This window comes from Xenopus tropicalis, chromosome 3, assembly GCF_000004195.4.
Source record: "Xenopus tropicalis strain Nigerian chromosome 3, UCB_Xtro_10.0, whole genome shotgun sequence".
Taxonomy (NCBI): domain Eukaryota; kingdom Metazoa; phylum Chordata; class Amphibia; order Anura; family Pipidae; genus Xenopus; species Xenopus tropicalis.
In genome coordinates, this window is record NC_030679.2 from 53737378 (window position 1) to 53758069 (window position 20692).

General features: G+C 34.8%; 1 protein-coding gene across 1 annotated transcript in view; it reads left to right on the plus strand.

Annotated features, from left to right (window-relative positions):
• lrriq1 (leucine-rich repeats and IQ motif containing 1) overlaps window positions 1–20692 on the plus strand; it is a 92448-nt gene that overhangs the window by 45698 nt on the left and 26058 nt on the right. Inside the window, exons 14-21 of the mRNA XM_031898898.1 lie at window positions 2216–2377; window positions 7037–7429; window positions 8629–8833; window positions 10454–10573; window positions 11425–11511; window positions 12779–12912; window positions 18233–18328; window positions 18419–18507. Of these exons, the coding sequence (XP_031754758.1) occupies window positions 2216–2377; window positions 7037–7429; window positions 8629–8833; window positions 10454–10573; window positions 11425–11511; window positions 12779–12912; window positions 18233–18328; window positions 18419–18507 (1286 nt within the window). The remainder of the gene's footprint in view (window positions 1–2215; window positions 2378–7036; window positions 7430–8628; window positions 8834–10453; window positions 10574–11424; window positions 11512–12778; window positions 12913–18232; window positions 18329–18418; window positions 18508–20692) is intronic.

Consider the following 20692-nt stretch of genomic DNA (forward strand, 5'->3'; position numbering starts at 1 on the left):
ATGGACCTCTTTTCAGGCATGATCTGTTTACTATTTATGATAAATTCCATTGTGTGGTTTTAGTCATTGTTTGGTTGAAACACGTTTTATAGCATTATTTTGTGCTAATTCCTCTGTGTGGTTTTATCCCCTTTGGCTAAGCATGTGTAGCTATTTTTTTTTTGGCTGTTTTGTTGTACAAGCTGTAATTTTACATATTGGTGGTAGACACCAGTATTCACTCCCACCTAGGTAATGGACAAATGCAAATAGTCTCTTTTTTGCTTATATAAATTGGATTTCTTGAACCTATAGCTTTGTATTACATGTCCCCTATCCTGTTTGTCTGCTCTTCTGATTCAACAGAAAGTCTTTGTCTTTTTTTCATTATCTGGGACTGCACAGCAAAACATTTGCACTGGGGAAAATAATTTCATCTAAATTGGAAAGTCAGAACTGCTCATCCTTACTTTCTACGACATGAGGGGAACAAATTTGACCTGTGTATTGGGCCCTCTGACAGAACTGTCCAAATGATATCTGGCTGAAAATTGGCGATATATTGATTGGACAGGTTTCAAAATCCTCGTGGGCGAGGACGGCATCAACTCATTCATGCACTCCTTGTTCAGCCTGCATTTGCCATCATTGTGATCTGCTCATTTGGTAACCTCACTAAAACAGCAGATCTTGTATGGCCAGCTTTAGTTTCTCTGCTGAAATTTAATTGCAGACAGGAGACAACTCACTAGCCTGGACTACAAACTTTGGTTAAAAAATTATACAAAATCCAATAAATGAGTGGTGATAGTATGTGAAAATGTGGTTGTTATTAAAACATGGTGTGATATGTCCATTGTATGTGACCCATTTTCAGACTACTAAAAATCTTTTTGTAAAGGAGTGCTACAGGCTGTGCTTGTTGGCTTCTGTTTTCATTGTTCTATTTATATTTTAGCTTTTACTATCTAGAAAGCAGTGCAACTCTTGCTAACTTGGTTCATTTACTCTTCCTTGTTAATCATGTAGCACAAGCATGTTACACAGTGCTTTACAATAATAACATACAGGGGTTTTACAGGGTTTTTTTGGTAAGCACCAATCCTTAAAGGAGAAATCAATGGGTGCCACATTCCCCAGTGACTTTATTCGCTTACCTTTTACCCCGGGCTGATGCTCCTGTTAGAAGAAAACAGCACCAGTCCAGGGTAGCTGTGAGTGAGTGTTTCCTCTTCCTTCTGGCTTCTGAATGCCGGGTTCCCACACATGTGCATTAGAGTGGCTTTTTTTTGTTAAAGTTCAACTTTCACTCGACTGCACATTCACAATCAGCGCAAAGACAGAAGAAGGAAGAGGAGACTCTTGTTTGCAGCTACCCCGCGCTGGTGTGGTTTTCTTCTAACTGGCGCACCAGCCCAGGGTAAAAGGTAAGTAATTAAAGTCACTGGGGGTTGCCTAACATTTTGGCACCCCCCAGAGACGTAGCCTTTCCTTCTCCTTTAAGCATACTAAAACAATTAACCATTAAAATAACCACAAAATCATTATTTTGCCACCAACATGGTTAAATGTTAGACATAGTTCCTATTAGGTACAAGGAGGTGTATTCTTATTACAGTAAAAAGGCAAATCAGTAAAAAAAAAAAATCAAAAACCCTATGTACAATGGTATTCCAATATTTTGGTGATTTGTATAATGGCATACCTCCCAACTGTTGCGGGACAGTCCTGATTTTAACAGCTCAACCCGCAGTCCCGGATTCTTACTGAAAGGTCCCTCATTTCCCTTTGGTCTCCTGCACTGACTAAAAACAATACAGTGTTTTTCAAATTTAATTAAAAAAGTAGCCTTTAGGCAGAGCACCCTAAAACTTGGGAAAACAAGGAATTGAAACTTGCAGCTTAAAGGGCAAATTCGCCTTTTTTTTTTAGAAAAACTGTAATAACACATAAAACAAGAGCCAAAACCCAAACTTTAAATAACCTGCCAAATTTTGTAAAAATGGTAGTGGTATTAAGGGGATGTGGTTGCAAAAATGTGTGTGGCCACAAAATTGCCGCGTTATGCACACCTTTTATTTTTTGTCTCTTTTTACACTTTTCAAATGTTGGGAGGTAGGTAATGAGTAGCTCTCCTACCTGCAATATAACCAATAATTTGCCTTGTTTTATTTATATTGCAATTTACATAATGTAAAATGATGTTAGTACAATTGTACCTGCTTTTCTTTTACAGGTGCTCATTATTAAAACATTTACCTGGCTTGAGATTTCTTAATGATGAACACACACAGGGGAAAGAGAAAGTCTGCATATCCCACACAGGAAATTTCTTTAACTTTTGCCAAGAGCAGATCAGCACTTTCAGGAAACTTTGGGAGAAATTAAACTCGGAGGGGTGAGTATTCTGTTTCCTTTATCACTCCAACATTTAATTATTAATGATTTAAAAAATGTTGTAAATTTATATAAACCTTTAACTGTTATATGGAATGCTAAGCTGGTTGGGCACTTTAAGCAAAAGCACCCAAAAAAGTCCCCCTTTCCCTCCCCATACACAAAAGCCGTACCCTTTTCAGGAAACTGTTAAGCTTTGCTATATTGAGTTCTGTTTCAGATGCTTTAATGCTGTATTTTTGGGCTACTTAAAACAGCCCTGTGTGCCTTTACCTTACGGGTACCAAAATAAACATAAACAAGGCATATTCTGAGATTTAATTCCCAAGGGGTCTTTTAAAATCACACTTACATTAGATTAACCAAAATACATGTTTTGAAACTTATTTTTCATTTATGCAAATGAACTCAATTTTTTCAAAGGAAATAAAGCTGTTCAGTTTGAACATCAAAAGCAAAAATATTGAATTGCAAATGTAATGGGAATATCTGAATTAACATAACTTTAACAAATTAAATTACAGTCACAGGAATATTCCAATGCAAAGATTAGCTAAACATAACAAACACAAAAATATCTTTTATACACATTATAACAGACTGTAATATGCCATGGCAGAAACTGGCCAGTCTCCAACTTGGCTCACCCCAGAAATAACATTAATATAATTTGATGTACATTTTAAACAGTTTTGCCCTAGAGGGTATCCCATGTATGGCATAATCTGTACCCCTCATTCTTCTGTGCAGATGGAGGCATTGCATTTAAGGTAGATTAAACCATCTACAGGCTTTTGAGTACATGTATGGGATCCATTATCCAAAAATCCATTATCCGGCAAGCTTCAAATTACGAGAAGGCCGTCAGTCATAGAGTGCATTTTAATCAAATACTTCACATTTTTTAAGATAATTTTCTCTGTAATAATAAAACAGTAGATTGTACTTGATTTCAGCTAAAATATAATTAGCCCTTATTGGGGCTAAAACAGCCCTATTGGGTTTATTTAATGTTTAAATAATTTTTAAGTAGACATAAGGTATGGCCACTCAAATCCAAAAACCCTAGGTCCTGATTATTTTGGGTAACAGGTCCCAGACCTGTATAACTTTAAGGGCCACTGTTGTGGAATTGTATGAATTCTTATCTGTGGTCTGTCTGTGGTGTTTATTCAGTTACAAAATATGCAGTCTCTCATTTAATTTTTTTCTCCCAATATTACTAGAAAAGAAATCTGTATGTCTGTTAAGGTTAAAACCACTAGATGGCACATATGGAGAGGGAAAAAACATTTAGCAAGAATGGCTGGAAGGCTTCTCTGGAATGTAAAAGTCAACCATTGGGAATAAAGTTTAAATAACAAAGTATTGTGGCTGAGTGCATAATGCATAAGTTCCATTGCTAAGTATTAGTAGTAAGTCAAAAGTATTAGGGCAATATTGAAAACAAAATGTCTAATGTCAGAATTAGGAATTGTACACACCTAAATACAGTTGCTATTTAATGTCCCAGAAACATGGAAAAAAATATGCCCATAAAGTTGTATACATTAGAGTTTCTCTGTCATCTGTGTGACTTTCTGGGCTGTGTAATGGTACAGTATAAGTAACTTGCAGACAGCACAACTTCAAATCAGTAAACAGTTTAGATATGCCATAAGTTGCTTGGTACTATTTTCTCCACAGTTCAATTGACAAAAAAGATAATTATTTGTTGCTTAATGTTGGGTTGATTGACAGTGGGAGGCCTGGGACAGATTCATTGTGCAAAGTCTGTTTTGTTATTCTCAGCTTGCAGCAAACTCTATTGAATTTCTTAATTGTATGATTATGTGGTATTTTAAAACCAAATAACCAGAAACTAAAAAATGTAGAGCTTATAAATATAATGCATACAAGGCTGTACCATTCAGTCAAATGGCCCAGAATAAAAAAATAGATAAACTAATGTAACTGTGCATGACATATAGAAAATTGGTTTATGAATTGCTCATTACTAAAGCCACATCCAGAGTACCTAAACCAAGTAACACCCACGGTGAGATACATTAAAAATAAACACAGCCAAGTAATACCAGTAGAAAATAATAAATGTTTCTGTTGCTTGAAGGGATGCACCGAATCTAGGATTCGGCCAAGTTTGGGGCTTTTTTGGCAGGATTTGGATTCGGCCAAATCCATGTGCCTGGCCAAACTGAATCCTAATCCTTAAAATCACATGACTTTTTGTCACATAAACGCAGAAGTTGAAAAATTTTTACCACATGCTTCTCTTTAACCCTTCCATGCCCTTATTTGCATATTCAAATTAGGATGTGGATTAGGTTTGGAATTTGGCAGAATCTTTCATGAAAGATTCTGGGTTCGGCAGAATGCCAAAATTGTGGATTTGGTGCATCCCTAGTTGCTTGTCTATTTGTCGGTGGTACATGGGTCATATGTTTTCTCATAGCTGTGCACCACTAATATAAATGTTTGTCACACCCCTGTAAACTAAATTTTAATTTTTATGAATTATTTTACTTTATTATGCCACAAACAGGCAACATCATGACTTGAAAGTTACAACTATAACATATTCAACAGGATCATAAAAAATCTTATTCCATTTCATTACAACGTATCAAGTTATTTACAGCTCGTACGTTTTCATTACTTCTATTTCTCTTGTTTGAGTTTGACACCACCAATCACTCGTTGTTTACAGTAATATAACAAGACTTCAGCATATGTTAAACATAAACACCGAAGGTGTTATGATTTTTCCTTCTTGTTTTGGCAACATCAAAAAGAAGCTAACACAAACTGCAGGAATTCATTTCTGCTTTGCAGAAAGTTTTTGCAGCTATGGCTATAGCATTACATGTGCACAAAGGAGGTAAAAGGGCAGACTAGACCAGACTGCACAGAAAAACAATATCTTTTCACAACCACTATAATGAAACGACTTAGTCCAGATGAAACTATTTGTTTATACCGGTGCTTCTCATTATCAGCTGTGACCCTTATGCTTACAAATATTCATATCCATGGTGGTTTTATGTTTATTCTTGGGTCTGCATTTTGTTCGGTCACTGCTGTTTTTATTTTATCATTCACCTTGTTCTTGAAAAAAACTTTTGGCCTATGTTTGGTAGCAGAGACTTCTTGGGTGCCACATACTTTAACTGTTTTTGCCAAAATCCACACACTCTCAGATGCCACATAACAGTTAAGTGTCTGAAGTCCAAGGTATAGGCACTCAAAAGCAGTGCATAACACAGAAACTCTGACCTTTGTATCTGGACTGTGAACTTTTATGAATCAGCCTTTGTAGACACAATATGCTTTCCTTCTGGAGCCTTTGCATGCCTCCTGTGGGGTTCCAAAAATGTCTCTAAAAAAATATTTTCTGAATATATTCTTTATGCTCCTTACAACATTATGTAACTATTTATATATCACCATGTACTGTGCCTTGCATAAGTATTCACCCCTTTGGAATTTGCCAGTTTATAATGAATCAGAACCTGCAATTAACATACATTTATTTGAACTTTTTTTACTTATTGATTTACACAACATACTTTTCAAGATAAATACTTGAATACTCTTTCAAGATAAAAAATAATTTTATTATTGGGCCACTAGAGTTAATAAAACAAAATAAACTTATTTGGTGGTAGTTTAAGTATTCACACCCTGAGTCAATACTTATTAGAATCACTTTGGGCAAATAGTGATGCAAGGCACCAAATTTTATTTCTTATGTATAGATGAAAGATTGGTTGCAACTCAGCCAATTGACACAAATTATATATCTAGTGGGTCTAAAGGGTGCTAAATTTCAATTTGCCATAAGTTTTACCCCAAAATCACAACTCTGTCTAGCTGACTAATAAGAATGCACCATTCAATAGTATTGCATAACTTAACATCTAATCGTAGGATCTATTTACTCCAAAATGACAAGCCTGCCCATCTGACCAAAGCAATTATGCCTTTCTAAAGTTTTGGAAAACTACTCAGCAATGCAGTATTGCATATACATAGGGGTTCTGGAAGCATGCTGGGATATGCTGCCCATTTGCCTGCGAACAGTAACATTGCAGAATTCCATGGTATGCGAGTGTTACTCGGTAGCACAGTGTTTTTGCAAAATAAACACCTGGGAACCTATATTTTATGAATGTTTTTGTAAATTGTCCACATTTCAGTTCTTTTTCATTTTTGGAAAGTACTGTAACATGCTGACACGATGTCACTGCAGGTAGAAAGCAATAATATTGCTGCTTTTGTGCTTGGTACTAAAGTTTAGGGTTTTACAAACAGAATGCAGGATTCTGACTTGCAAATTATATGGCCATGCTTAATAATAAGAAAAAAAATTGGATCCAGGGAATCATCAAAAAATTAAGGATTCTTTTTAAATGAGTCACAATGGGGAACAAAAATGTTAAAATTATTATTGTTATAATTATTTAGAGCTTTTGTGTTTCGTATAATAGGTCCCATAATGGGGTGTCCTTGGTTCTTTATATTCTGGTGATCCAGGAAGTCTTTCAGTTCTCAAATAACATTGTCAACCATCTAGGAGAATTTTTACCATATGTATTTGCCCTTTGTTAGTTTCAGTACATTTTTGTGACTTGTTTTCCTATGTATCTCTTTTCTGTTACAGAATATGTTCATCTCTAAATGGGTTAGAAATATATTGTGATTGTTTGAAGAAGTTGTGGCAAGTTAGTAATGAATTTAGGTTTGCACATGAGTATGGTGACACAGAGATTGTCAAGGGAGAAGATTCAGGCTTGAATTGGAATCAACACAGACACCTTGTCAGTAGTCTAAGTGATAATAAACAGAATCCTCCAACAAGACTGATCACCTCTAAACAAACTCACTCCTTGCTGGGTAACTCCTCTGCAGATCATGAAACAGTAGATGCAGGAAAAAATGTTGGACAAGTTACCATCAATGCAAAGGTCACAGGAAATCCAAATGTCATTGCAGCTGCCAGAAGTGAAAGACAGAAATTTTCAAAATGCACTTTTAGTGTTGAAAACAATAAACAGTAAGTTTACATAGTTTGGATTAATATAGACCCAGAATTTCTCATAAGAATGTAACTTTTTTTGTAACATTTCAGTTTTTATGCCCTGCAAGGTATTTGTATCTCTAAATTATTATTATAATACACAAGATCTATGATTATCCTGTAAATTATATCCTTATAAACCGTGCTTAGTGATGTCATCAGTTACATAAAACTCATGTATTATAATAAATAATGTACCCCCTGTTGTAAAATATGAGGATATAAAAGGTTGCCTTGGAGTTCCATGACTTGTATAAAAGCGTTCAGCCTCATGCCTATATATCATTATAGAACTTCTTGGTGACTTATAGAATTTAATATCCATATATTTTACCATTATAGGTGCTATATTCATTATATTATTTTTCTGTAAGTTTTGTGTCAAATGCAGAAGCAGTTTTTCTCACGTCTTCACTTGTTTCACTTCTCAAGGAAAAACAAAAATTTTATTTATTGATGCAAATACTGTTTTTTCCCCCCATATAGTTACCCTATTTATACACAGCACAGTATAGCCAAAGGGGGATTGTACAGTATATCTCTTCCAGGTCTGCAAGAAGATAACAAAATTTGAGCACAACCCACCCAGGATATAGGTCTGTGGGTCTGGTAGTGTATTGTTTCTTAGGGAAAAAAGGGCTAGCAGTCATGATTCAAATAACTTTCAAAGCTGCCATGGCTACCTTTAGGTGATAGGGTTTGTTGATGGGTTAAATTGCCATTGGTACATAAGTTCCCCATGTGTATATTAAAGGCAGAGGGATTAACCACATTCTTTCTTTTGGAGGGTAGATAAGTATCTAGATCCTATATGTTTTAACTATTTAACTATTTTACTCAATATTTTAGTCTAGAGCAGATCCCATAATTTTAGTGTCTTGTGTTAGTTATGTGACTACAACAATGGCATTTTCTAAAGGTAAAGTAAGAGAGTCTCTACTTGTTAAATATTTAGGAACTGTACAATTTTCTATTATTGTACAAATAGTGTTTTAGGTTACAGTGTTCTGCAGCTAATACATAAACTAAAGGTATATTCTTTCAGGTACACTGTAGCTTTATCCTGCACCATTTGCCTGTCTCACTGCATTCTCTGCCATTTACAGAATTTGTTCCCATTTGTAAGTGACAAATTTTGAAAATTGCTTGCTCATCTTTCTTCTTTTTATGATCAGTTCTGCTGCCATTGTTATTCAACGGTATTGGCGTGGATATGTGGTACGCAGAGATATCAGTTATTATACTAGACTTCACGAGGCTGCCTCAGTGATACAAACAGCTTGGCATTCTTACTGTGCAAGAAAAAATGTTTTGCATAGGAAAATACAAGGAAATCCCCAGATAACAGAGATTCAGCATAGAGCTGCCACTCACATACAGGTAAGTTCACTTCACATACTTAAAGGGGCAGATTTATTAAGGGAATTCAGAACAGTTACCAACAGTTTGATCACTTTTCCAATGTAACACGTTTCAACAGAATGGCAAGTAAAAAAAAATGACATGTTATTATAGAAGTTAGCTGTGAAAATGGCTGTTGCCTGTCAGCTTTGGTCTTCCCACTTTCTTCATTAAAAATCTACCGTTTGTCTCCAGCAGTGGATAGAAACAGCAACCCGTAAGGTCTTGATTGATCATAACAAAAAGCACTTTTCACTGTAATCCATTCCATCTTTCAGATCATCACACTGATGTAGAATATGCAAGAAATGCAGGCCACATTAGGGCCCTGTACTGGTAAAGAAAAATTAAACATGTAACCCAAATTACTTTTTTTTGAACGCATACATACCCATTATAAAGGCTTTTAAAAATCCCAGCTGTCAATCATATATTGCCTGCACTTTTTTGATGTCACTGAACTCCTCACTTTCCCCCTCCCTCCTCACCATCTAAATGTGTAGCCAGTGCATGGGCATGGGCATGGGCATCTGGTCCTCCATTCTATCAAATAAGCTCAAAATGAGATTTTGCCATGATGCAAAGCTTGCCTTACTAACAGTGTCCATAATAATGGCACCTGCCTGCTTGCTGTGATTGAACAATTCCAAAACTAACAGAAACAAGATTTATATTACTTATATAGTGAAAGTGAAGTATATTTGCTCAACTAACATTATAGAAATACATTTGGGATTATTTCTTAGGGTGACAGGTCCCCTTTAATGTCACAGTAAAAACTAATTTTTCAGTGATTTCAATTTCAGTGATATAAAAATGTCACGGAGATCAAAAGTTCAATGTAGCCTTTTGTTATTCAGTAAAATGAAATTGTGAAGAGTCTTAATACTGCAAGGGGCTATATGAGAACCTGATAGTATGGATTACAGCATACATATTTAAATAGGTTTTGTAGAAAGTATATTTGCTTGTGGTGCTATTATACTACACTCAAAGCATTCATAAAAAACATTCTCGCTCTAGAGGGGTAATTTGCTTGGTTGGGGAAATGTCATATAATGTAAAACTAGTGGCAATTAAATACACCGAATGTCTGACATTATCATAGAAATACATGCAACAGAGCTGAGGCTAAGAATAGCTGAAATGTGCCAATTTGCTATAAATAGCATGTACAGCCAGACTCTGGGAGTTTTATACAATTGGATGTTTATATCCCACTAATTAGAAAGTTAAAGGTTGGAAGTGCACACTTTGCTTTCCCTTTGTATCTTATTTTCCCTTGGGCTCTCAACGCCTTAAAGGAATTGTCAAATTATTAATTAGTTGACCCTGGGCTGCTTGCAGTGAGGGAGTTTAAGAATTCCATTCGGCTTACTTGGGGAGACCCTCCTGGGTATTCTTAGCTTCAGACACATGCAGGCATTTAATTTGTCATGTAGCTTTAGATGTCACATAAAGTTCAAAAACCAGATCATTGAGCTATTAAACCAAGCTCAGTGATGTTTTATCTTCCTAATGGGATAACATTATGAATCTGTATTTGGGCTTGATCTATTGCATTTGTGTAACATCCTTTGCTTTTCTCTGTTTCTTTAGGCAGTGTGGAAAGGATTCTACTTTAGAAAAAAATTGGCTGCTGCTTTAGCCGCTGTTGAAAGAGATGAACTGGAGGATGATTTTGAGGAAGTGAATTTGGATGATTTTGTATTTGATGAAGTACGCAGAATTGGTCCATGGAAAAGTGCATTGTTATATTTAACTACATTATGTTCTGCACTAGCAGGAATGTTTTTGCCTCTGTATCTAACATGTTAGTTGCATTATGAACATAAACAGCTCATAGACTAATTAATTGTATTTGACCCTGTATGTGGAACTTATGAATTTAAGTTTAATATGGTACATCTGCCTATCTACAATATTTATTGTATAGGTAAATATCAGTTATACCTAGGTGCCTGCTGATACAGTCCCCTATTTTTTGGGGGGTAACAATTCTGTCTTTGACCGCAACACAACCTGGTAGGCTTGTTGTTGGAGCCCCTGCTAGCTATAATGCCCCACTCTGCTAAGCCATAATGGGGCTCACATTTGTGCGTATCACGCTTATGTCTGTAGTGCACAGAGCATGTACAAGATTGCATAAACCTATCAAACAGGTCCAACTTATTCTGCAGCAAACAGATTAATGGGGATGGAGGTATATAAAACCTTTATTGCTATTGAGCTAATGTACTGTCTGGTTTGTACAGCAGCCACAAACTCTCACTTAGGATTGTATCTGCCCAATAAACTTTTATCCTAACAGTGTAAAAGAATAAGTCATTCTTAATGTGCTAGTCATACATACCTTGTACTGTGCCAGCAAAGTCACAAAATAACAGTTATGCTTGCAATTATTTTTGTTAATTGATTGTATCAGAATACCTGTTCCTGTGATTCAATTTTTGAATCATATCTTATCAGTGCAAATAACAGTTTTTACAAGCCAGTGTTGGCAAACTGTGAGCTATAGAAAAACCACCAAAAACTGTAATTTTATTTTTTTTTGCTTTCCATTTATACAGAGTGCTTTGGAGAGGGAGTGGACACTGGCCTCTTCTCAGTTCTCTCCTGAAACACATCATTACTCATGCAAACCAGAGCAAGCAAAGGTAACATGCCACTGAGATGTCATAATTTTTTATCATCTGTGCTGCTTTTCTACACCACAGTGATTAATCTTAAGGACTGTATTGACCTTCTTTTAGATGCCACTGACTTACTACTTATCCCCCAGCTGCAATTCGTCTTGTTGCTTATTTTTCAATTTTTTGAAATTTGGTATCTTTATCTTGGAATCATTTCAACTCTTTGTTTCACAGTAGCCACATTAAAAACACACACAAAAGAAGAGGATAAGGGAGAATGTTCTGATAAACACCAGCTGTATTTTTGGCAAGAGATGAAAAATTGCTAGTTCATGTAGTTCTGTCAAATACTAAAAAACCTCTGTGTCAATGGTAAAGTTGTGTCATTGTAATGCTCTGCTGCTTTGTTGAACTTTCAAGCAAGTACATGTTGCACAAAAACTATTAGTGATTAAAGCTGAGGCTTTCTTGGTAGTTTTAGGCTTTCTACAGATTCTCTGTAATCCACCTGCAATCATACTCAGGAATTCAGAGTATGAGCCATCTAACTGGAGCAAGGTACAGAGAGCAGCCAGTCACCAGGGGACATCTTAACTGACGCTTATTGTTTTATGTCTCATCGACACATGTGAAAAAGAAGCATTAGTACATTACTAGATTTGTAGTGTTTTCAAACATTACCCGTTTACTGCCAACTGTAATTTAGGAAATTAAAGTTACATTGTAGTTATTTGCCCACTTTAAAAGCAAAAGCACTCACCCTGTAGCCTTGGGTGGTTTATCTGGTACCAGAACCTCTAATATCATAAATAACATAAGTGGTAGACAATACACATCTTAATCATACATATAGGAACATTTTTAGTTACTATTGAGACTATATCATATCATGCATATCAACTTTACAATACCTATGGTAGGTTTATATTAAGGATTGCACTGATAACCTTTTTTTATTGTTGAAGGGAAAATTTAATTAATGGTGGATTAAAACAGTACCTGACATAGTCCCCCCTCACCTACTTGTTCTTTGTTCACATACTTTGAACATTGTATCATAAAAAACTTATACAGTTATTATAGTGTATTTGTTTTTATGTTTTTAAATGTTTGACGTAAAATGGTAAATAGTACTACCACTGTAGATTGTAAACTCTTGTGAGCAGGGCCCTCTGATCCTATTGTTACTCTGTATGTCTTTGTTTGTTAAACTTTTAAGATCCATGTTTGTTTAAATTTATTGTGAAGCGCTGCATAATTTGCGTAAGTGAGTTTTTTTTTCCATAAATAGATTCCTATGACGTATTCAGTCTCAGAAAGCAAGAAACATTTAATTCCATGGCCTCCACATCAGGCATGGCAGTGCATTGAAACAGAAAGAAAAGGCCAGCAGTGTCAGTACGAAAGAGCAAATACTGAGAACAGGTGAGAATTAAAGGCCCACTTTATGCTTTAATTTTGGATTATAAACTATGGGGCTGATTTACTAACCCACGAACGGGTCGAAATGAGTCTGATTGCGTTTTTTTCGTAAAGATCGGTATTTTGCGATTTTTTTCGTATTTTTTGCGATTTTTTCGGCGTCTTTACGAATTTTTCGTTACCAATACGATTTTTGCGTAAAAACGCGAGTTTTTCGTAGCCATTACGAAAGTTGCGTAAAATCTTGCGATTTTTCGTAGCGTTAAAACTTGCGCAAAAAGTTGCGCTTTTTTCGTAGCGTTAAAACTTACGCGAAACTTCGCACCTTTTAAGTTTTAACGCTACAAAAAAGGCACAACTTTTCGCGTAAGTTTTAACGCTACGGAAAAATCGCAAGATTTTACGCAACTTTCGTAAAGGCTACGAAAAACTCGCGTTTTTACGCAAAAATCGTATTGGTAACGAAAAATTCGTAAAGACGCCGAAAAAATCGCAAAACATACGAAAAAGTCGCAAAATGTTCGTTTTCAAGTCGGAACTTTTCCAATTCGGGTCGGATTCGTGGGTTAGTAAATCAGCCCCTATGTGTGGCAGGGTTGTTCTACACTTAATTTGTGTAGTAGTAACGGTGATATTGAATATTGAATGGATATTGGATATTGAATGATAAGAGTTGTTTTCTTCTCTCTTGCAATGCACTAGTATGATAACTGATTAGTGTATAAGTTGCTCATGTTTACTTAAAGGGGATGAAAGCCTAAAAGAATGAAATAAGAAAAAGCAGTAGCTAAAGCATCTGCATCATTCAGAAAAGCAATACATTATTTTCCATTAATGTATTGGCTTCTTCCTTATATGTTTTTACAATTTGATTAATAACTTAAGACAAACTCTACGTCAGGAACAAGCCAGGGTCAGAACCAGGAAAGAGCACAAGGGACAGGAGCAGGTACCAGGAACAGGAATTCAGCAATTGGAGCACCGAGGAACACGCAAGTTTGAACTACAACAGCCAGTGATTAAGCACAGAGCTGGGATTTTATAGCCAGACTGAGCATTCTGAGCACCTGTGGCCAGAATAGTAACAGCTAAATTCACAATGCCGGCCTGGAAACTTAGGTGAACACAGCAAAATCCAAATATTGTAGCTTAGCTGTCTGCTTAGTTAGGGTAATGGTAATGCAGGCTGCATAGAAAACAGCAGATCACTGGCTAGAATCCAGGCAGGATGTTACAACTTAATCTTCAGATATATATATATATATATATATATATATATATATATATATATATATATATATATATATATAATATATATAAAGCCACATGCAATTTTCATCATATGCTGTATAAAGCAAATGCTCAATAAAATTTAGACATGCAAAAAAGGTTGTAAGCAAGGGGTACCACTGGTTTAGCATACATGTACATTTTCTACAAACACCCTGCTTTACCTGTTTTTGCATCAATTCCACCTTCAGTCCCCAGCGAAAACTGTAATAATCAACATTTCAAATTACCCTATTTTGGACAAATCCAAATGACCTTATTCTAAACTCATCCAGTTTTACACATATGTCACTCATAATAAAGTGCATTGTGCCTGCTTTCCTTTAATATGCAGGATGCAGCTTTCTCTTGGGTAATAGATGTCTAACCATTATCCTTGCTGTTTTCTTGCCTCTTGAGCTTCTGTCTGTATAGCTCTTCTTATTATATACTACATCTCTTGGCAGTAGCTTCTTTATGACTATGACACTCAAATATACTTATCTTGTGCTCATTTTTTTTTTGGCCTGGCATATTTCAGGTGTTCATTGCATTTCTGCTATATTTTTTCATAACTACTCTAATATGGTAGTGTTACTACCACAGAAATTCACACCTACAAATACAATTTGTATAACAATTCAAGTTACAAAAAGCCCCAAAACTTAAAATATGAAAAACCAAAAAGATGCAACAGCAGCAAAGTAAAAATTAAAAATCAACTTTTATTAGGACATATAAGGCCTAACGCATTTTGTGCATAGAAGGGCACATACTCATAGAGCCTAAGCCCAAGGCTTTACTTGAATTGCTGTTTATGTGGCTTCGCCTGTGACCTGGACTGAGGTTTGTTTTGTGAGTGAGTCTCCATTTATTATTATTTTTTCACTATAATTCTTTTTTTGTTACTTTATTTTCCAAAATTGAGGCAACTTGCACGCGTACTGTTCCTTTTTTTGTTAAAACATTGTATTAGCTATACCCAAATTAGAAGACTGAAACATACATACACTTGCTTATATGAATCTGTATTTATATGCGTGGCATGAAGGCTTCCTATTAAATGATGTTATGCCATTTCCAACTATATAACCTGGTCTGGTTCATGTTTTAAGACTAAAAAAGTGACTATGCCGCAGTAATTACTCTACTTCTTTGCATTATTTTCATTCTTATAATTCATATATGCACTTGCAGTAGTGTTTACCACTTTTATGTAAACCAGGAACTTAATTTCTAGTCAGGTCAGTAAGCTAACTAGAGTGAAATGTTATACAGTACAGCCTCACTCAAAGTCTGTTCCTTTCCTGATTGTACCCCACAAGACAAATTAATTTGCCTTGTTAGATTTAAACATGTCAGTAAGACAGTTTCCTGAAAAAAGAACTGGCATGCCTCTAAGCTGTTGAAAATGTTCAATAAATCTTTTTCACAATGACGTTTTATTTTTATTACCTTTATTACCTTACTGCTCAGTCATGCTTTTTGATAGTTATTCTAAATTGTCAGTTTGTGAGTCCAACATTAATTTGTGACTTGATCACTAGCATATTTATGAAAAAAACTGAATGGGTACTTCACAATTGTGTTTAATCACTGTAAAAAAATAAATCCTAAAGGAAAATCAAATTGTTCCATTCATTTCATTGAGGCTGCAAATGCTTGACTGTTTGAAAACACCAAAAAATACATAAATAACTTGCTTGAATGCTTCATGTTGCAAATGTTATGATGTAATTATAGAGTGCTGTATATGCCAGCATCATATATTTTACAAAGTGCAGCACTTCTGGGTTTCTGCTTCCCTGGCGACTCCAACCACAAGCCCGACACATGTAAATGCTTCAGAACCCCCTAGACAGCAAGCCAGAACCATAGAATCATAACTTCTATGACACAGTGATCCCAGGTGCCAGAAGGAACAGTTAACATTTATGTCATGTGCCTGCTCCTGGAACATTTAACTGTACCCTCACTTGCCATTTTTCTTCACTTGTCAACTACCCTTCAGCTTCATGACCCTCCAGAAAAGAGTAAATACTCATCTATGCACATACACACATTTTATTTACAGTTTTGGTATCAAGGTATTAGCAATAACATTCCTATTTAGAATGTTTTTGTTTCTGTCCTAAAGATGCTACAAAGTTCAAAACTTTTTAGTTATTTGGAAAATGTTGTAAAAACTACTAAAATAAAGATTTTTGGTTTTATTGAGTTGAAAGACATACTTACGCAATTTAAATTATTTTAAATCAGTAGTTTCTAAAAATACATTGTTTTGTGGGGGGTTACCTTGCTCTCATTGGATTTTTGCTTATTTACTAAAACAATATACAGTACAAACAACATTTGCATCTATCTAAAGTTATTTACAAAGTTAGAAAATAGCAAGTGTACACACGTTAATCCATTTTAGTATCTTCTGTATCCCCTTTTTGCTGAATAAGATTCGTCGTGGGTGCCCTGGAATTACACTCACACACTTACAAGTGACACCTCAAAAATCACGCTAACAGCATTTCTGGCATTGAGAGCAACAATGAGCTGAAAAGGATTTGGTTTGCACCCACATTGAGGCAAACACACACATAAAAACATTTTTGCATGCATTTTGCAATGAGGATTGCCATTTACACTTGTGAATTAAGTGATGCGCACTCTTATACACGGGCTGCAAATTACACAATTTTTGTGAAAATCTACTTTGTTGGTGATAAACATGGCAAATTGCATATTTTGGAATTTGACATATTTTTACAACCTGCGGTAAAAAGTATTAAGTATACTTATTTCTGGTGCATTACTTTGAAGATTCAAAAAAAAGTGTAGGTTTTTAATCTAAAAGTCAGGAATCTTCATAAAACTATACTTTCATACATATATAAAAACAGTTAACATACATGTTTATAGTTATAGCTGTTACTCTATAAAGTATGTTGATTAGTATTAGGTACATGCCTTCTTGCTATTAACCAGGCCCATGCTGGAGAGAATTGGAAGGTAAGTCCTGCTTGAATAAAGAGGTGTAATTAAGCAGTCATAGGGCTCCAGGCCACAGAAAGCAGGTAATCAGCCTTAAGCACAGCTTCTAGTCCACACAACTAATTGGGTTTTACTTGACTTGGGAGGGGGAAATTCTCCTGAAAATTATTTGTATGGTTTTATAGATCATATTGATTGATTTCTTTATAATGTTTTTTTTTAGAATAGGAGAGGATTAATTAGCAAAATGCACGATAAAACAGTTCTTATTGGACAGGGGCAACATATTAAAGTAAATTTCATAATTTCACATACAAAGCACAAATTACTCCTCCCAGTATTCACAAGTGGAATAAAATGGTGTGTCAGGATCAGATGGGGGTATAGTCCTAAACATCCATGTGTCTAGCCAACTTTAACCCCTCCCTGTTTCACATTATCCCTACCCCTTTGTGTCAGGACTTTCTACCCTAAATGGGAGAAATGCAATATGAGGACATCAGATTGTAAAATGTCAAATAAAAGTTTTTATGTGCTTTGTGATGAAGTCAGAAAAGCTGTTGTTTGTGTGTTATTGTATTTTAATGGAAATACATAAGAGAATGTACTTATATTTGCTTTGATGTACTGCTGTGTTCTGTATAGATTTTATTTAAATCTGTATATTCATACCTATTTGCAGCATAAGTGTAAATTTAGATTTAGTATTGGTTAAAATGATATGTACTTTGTTATTAAATCATGTAAAAGCATTTAACATTTGTATTTTGTAGAAAAAAAGTGTTCTTCATATCTAGATATAGATATAGTTGTTTTTTTTTCTGCAGAAAAGGATTTGTCTGCTGATGATAATTTTTGAAACATTCTTTAAGTAATTGAAATGTAAACATTTCAAAATGTTAACAGGCTTTTAGAATGTTTCCTGAGTAAAGCTTTCCACCACTATTTAAATTAGATTTCATTTTAGATTTTGGAATTCATAAACAGTTAGCTGAAACAGCTTTAGACTACAAAGCCATAGTAGGTTTCTTTTTTAACTGATACAGCCTACTATTTCATCTGATGTCAGGTTGGAGAAACAAACGCTGTCACATACGTCTAGCATGAAGTCTAATGCTGACATTTCCTCTAAGTCTGAAAAAGAAGAAAAAATTTCCCAGGAGTGGTATGTAAAAGATTTCCTATTTCTAAATATGCTATCAATAAACATAGAACACCATTTAAAATGTTTGTGAGTAAATATTGTCTTCTTTAGGGGTTTTAAAAACTCATCCACTGCACAGTTAATGCTGAAGAGAGCTCAAAAAATGAAGTCCAAACAAGCAAGGAACAGAAAATTGTTAGGTAAGTACCCTAAAACAAACAACTGAAGCCCAGGCATTCTGTTTTACTTCTTAAACATTATTTAAACACAGTAGTGTGATTTTCCTTTGGTGGGGGTTGCATTTAATTTAACTCGACATTGCAATTTAAGCACTCAGATGTTACTAGAGTCCTATAATTACAGATAACTGAATAAATAATTTTGATATATATACAATGTAAAATTACCTTGTATATAAAACTTTTAAAATATCTTTAATGCTTTTTGTTATTTTACTGTTAAATAATACAGAGCATGCCTTTTCTATTACATTTCATCCTCTTTTGTTTTCAAATGTTAAGGGTGCGGGATTACAGAACAATCTTATGAATACCACATAGATTTAATCCTTATTTGACCCCACATGAAAGGATTTGGAGCCCTCTTAAAGGTCATGACACACACGTTCATTTTTGTTGCATTCTGGTCTTTTTTACTGTTTTGGGTTTTTTTTTACCATGAAATGTATAGGACAATATTCATCTTCCATTATCTTATAAGCAACTATATATCCTGTTAGTGTTTGTTTTTTTGTAATAAACATTTTATGTGTGTTTGTCATGGTCACATGCATAATTTTCTGGCAATATTTTAAAGCCCCGGAAACTGCTTTGTCACCAGATTTTTCCAATATAAAAATTGGCTAATGTATAAAATATATCTACATAGCTTGCTTTCTTTAATTTTATTCAGTTTTGGCATATTAGTGTCTTGTACAGAGATGGGACCTCTATTTATGAAGCACTGTGCCTTAATTTGTTGCCATCAAATTGTGTATCCTCAAGGAGAAAGAGTAATGTGGAAAATGGGCATAAAATCATGATTATGTTCGCTTTTTGGCTTTCGCAATGTATTTAATATTTCAAGGCAGATGGAAGGTAGAACAGATTTGCTCCAGATTAAAAATTACCTCACTTGTGCTCTTTATTTCCACCTAAACTAGAGATATTTCCTTTTAAAGAATTTGCCGTTTACCAATTTCCCCACACATAACTGCAAAATTGAGATATATAGCTGTAGGCATTTTCAGCATAGTTGTCTTTTGCACATTTACTTTAAAGGTTTTATACTTTGCATCGAATAACTACCATTTGCAATATATATGTATATTGTATAGTATTTTTTTTATAAATATCTAAATATAGGTATGGCATCTATTATCAGGAATGTTTGGGACCCAGGATTTTTAGATAATGCATATTTCTGTTTCACCATACCTTAATTCTACTAAAAAGGATTATTTTTTCCAGCAATATGGTTTCATGCAGCTTAGTTACCATCAAATACACTGTTTTATTATGACATAGAAAAAGGAAACCATTAAAAATATCATCTTGAAATGAACTATAGGGGAGATGGCCTACCATATATTGGAGCTTTCTGGATAAGGGGTTTTTAAATTATAGTTGCCATAGCTGTATTGTATTTGAATATAAACCTGAAAAATCTATACTTCACACACACAACACACACAACAAATTTACTTTCCTAAAGTCATATATATTGGCCATGCACTTAGACTGGTAAGCATGTAGTAATATGCAGGCAAAAATAAAACCAAAACGTGTTATACTATTAATAGTTTCAATGCAGCAGCTTTTATCTGCAGTCCCCATTCCCTGCCATTATGCTCTGCCGGGCAATGTGCATGCTCTGTAATCTTTTTTTTTTATTTATTAGGACACATATGTTGATATCAGGCAGAATTTGGCATTGGTGGTCCATGTGCATACTTCAGATATAAGGACTAATGGTAAACCAGTGCCATAGTAATGAGGATTGAATAAGCAGACACACATTACCAGCAAGAGGAAAAAACACTTTAAACAGAATTAATATTAAGATATGACTGAGAATTTATACAAAAAGGTTTTAAACAGCATCTCTTTTTTATTGATGACACATTACATGCATGGAGGTGAATTGTAGGTAGATAAGAAGAGCGACTATATTCAGTTATCATACTTTGCTTGGACTGTTTCAGAATGTAATAGCATTTTCTTTTACAAGTTCCATTGACTTGACAAATGCATAAATACATTTATAGAGTTCTCTGTGTGACAAATATATAGATAGACAGACAGACAGATATAATGTGTATAATACATACTTCATTAAACCTAAAGGTTTTTAGTCACGTTTGACGGTTAAATGTAATCACTTTTT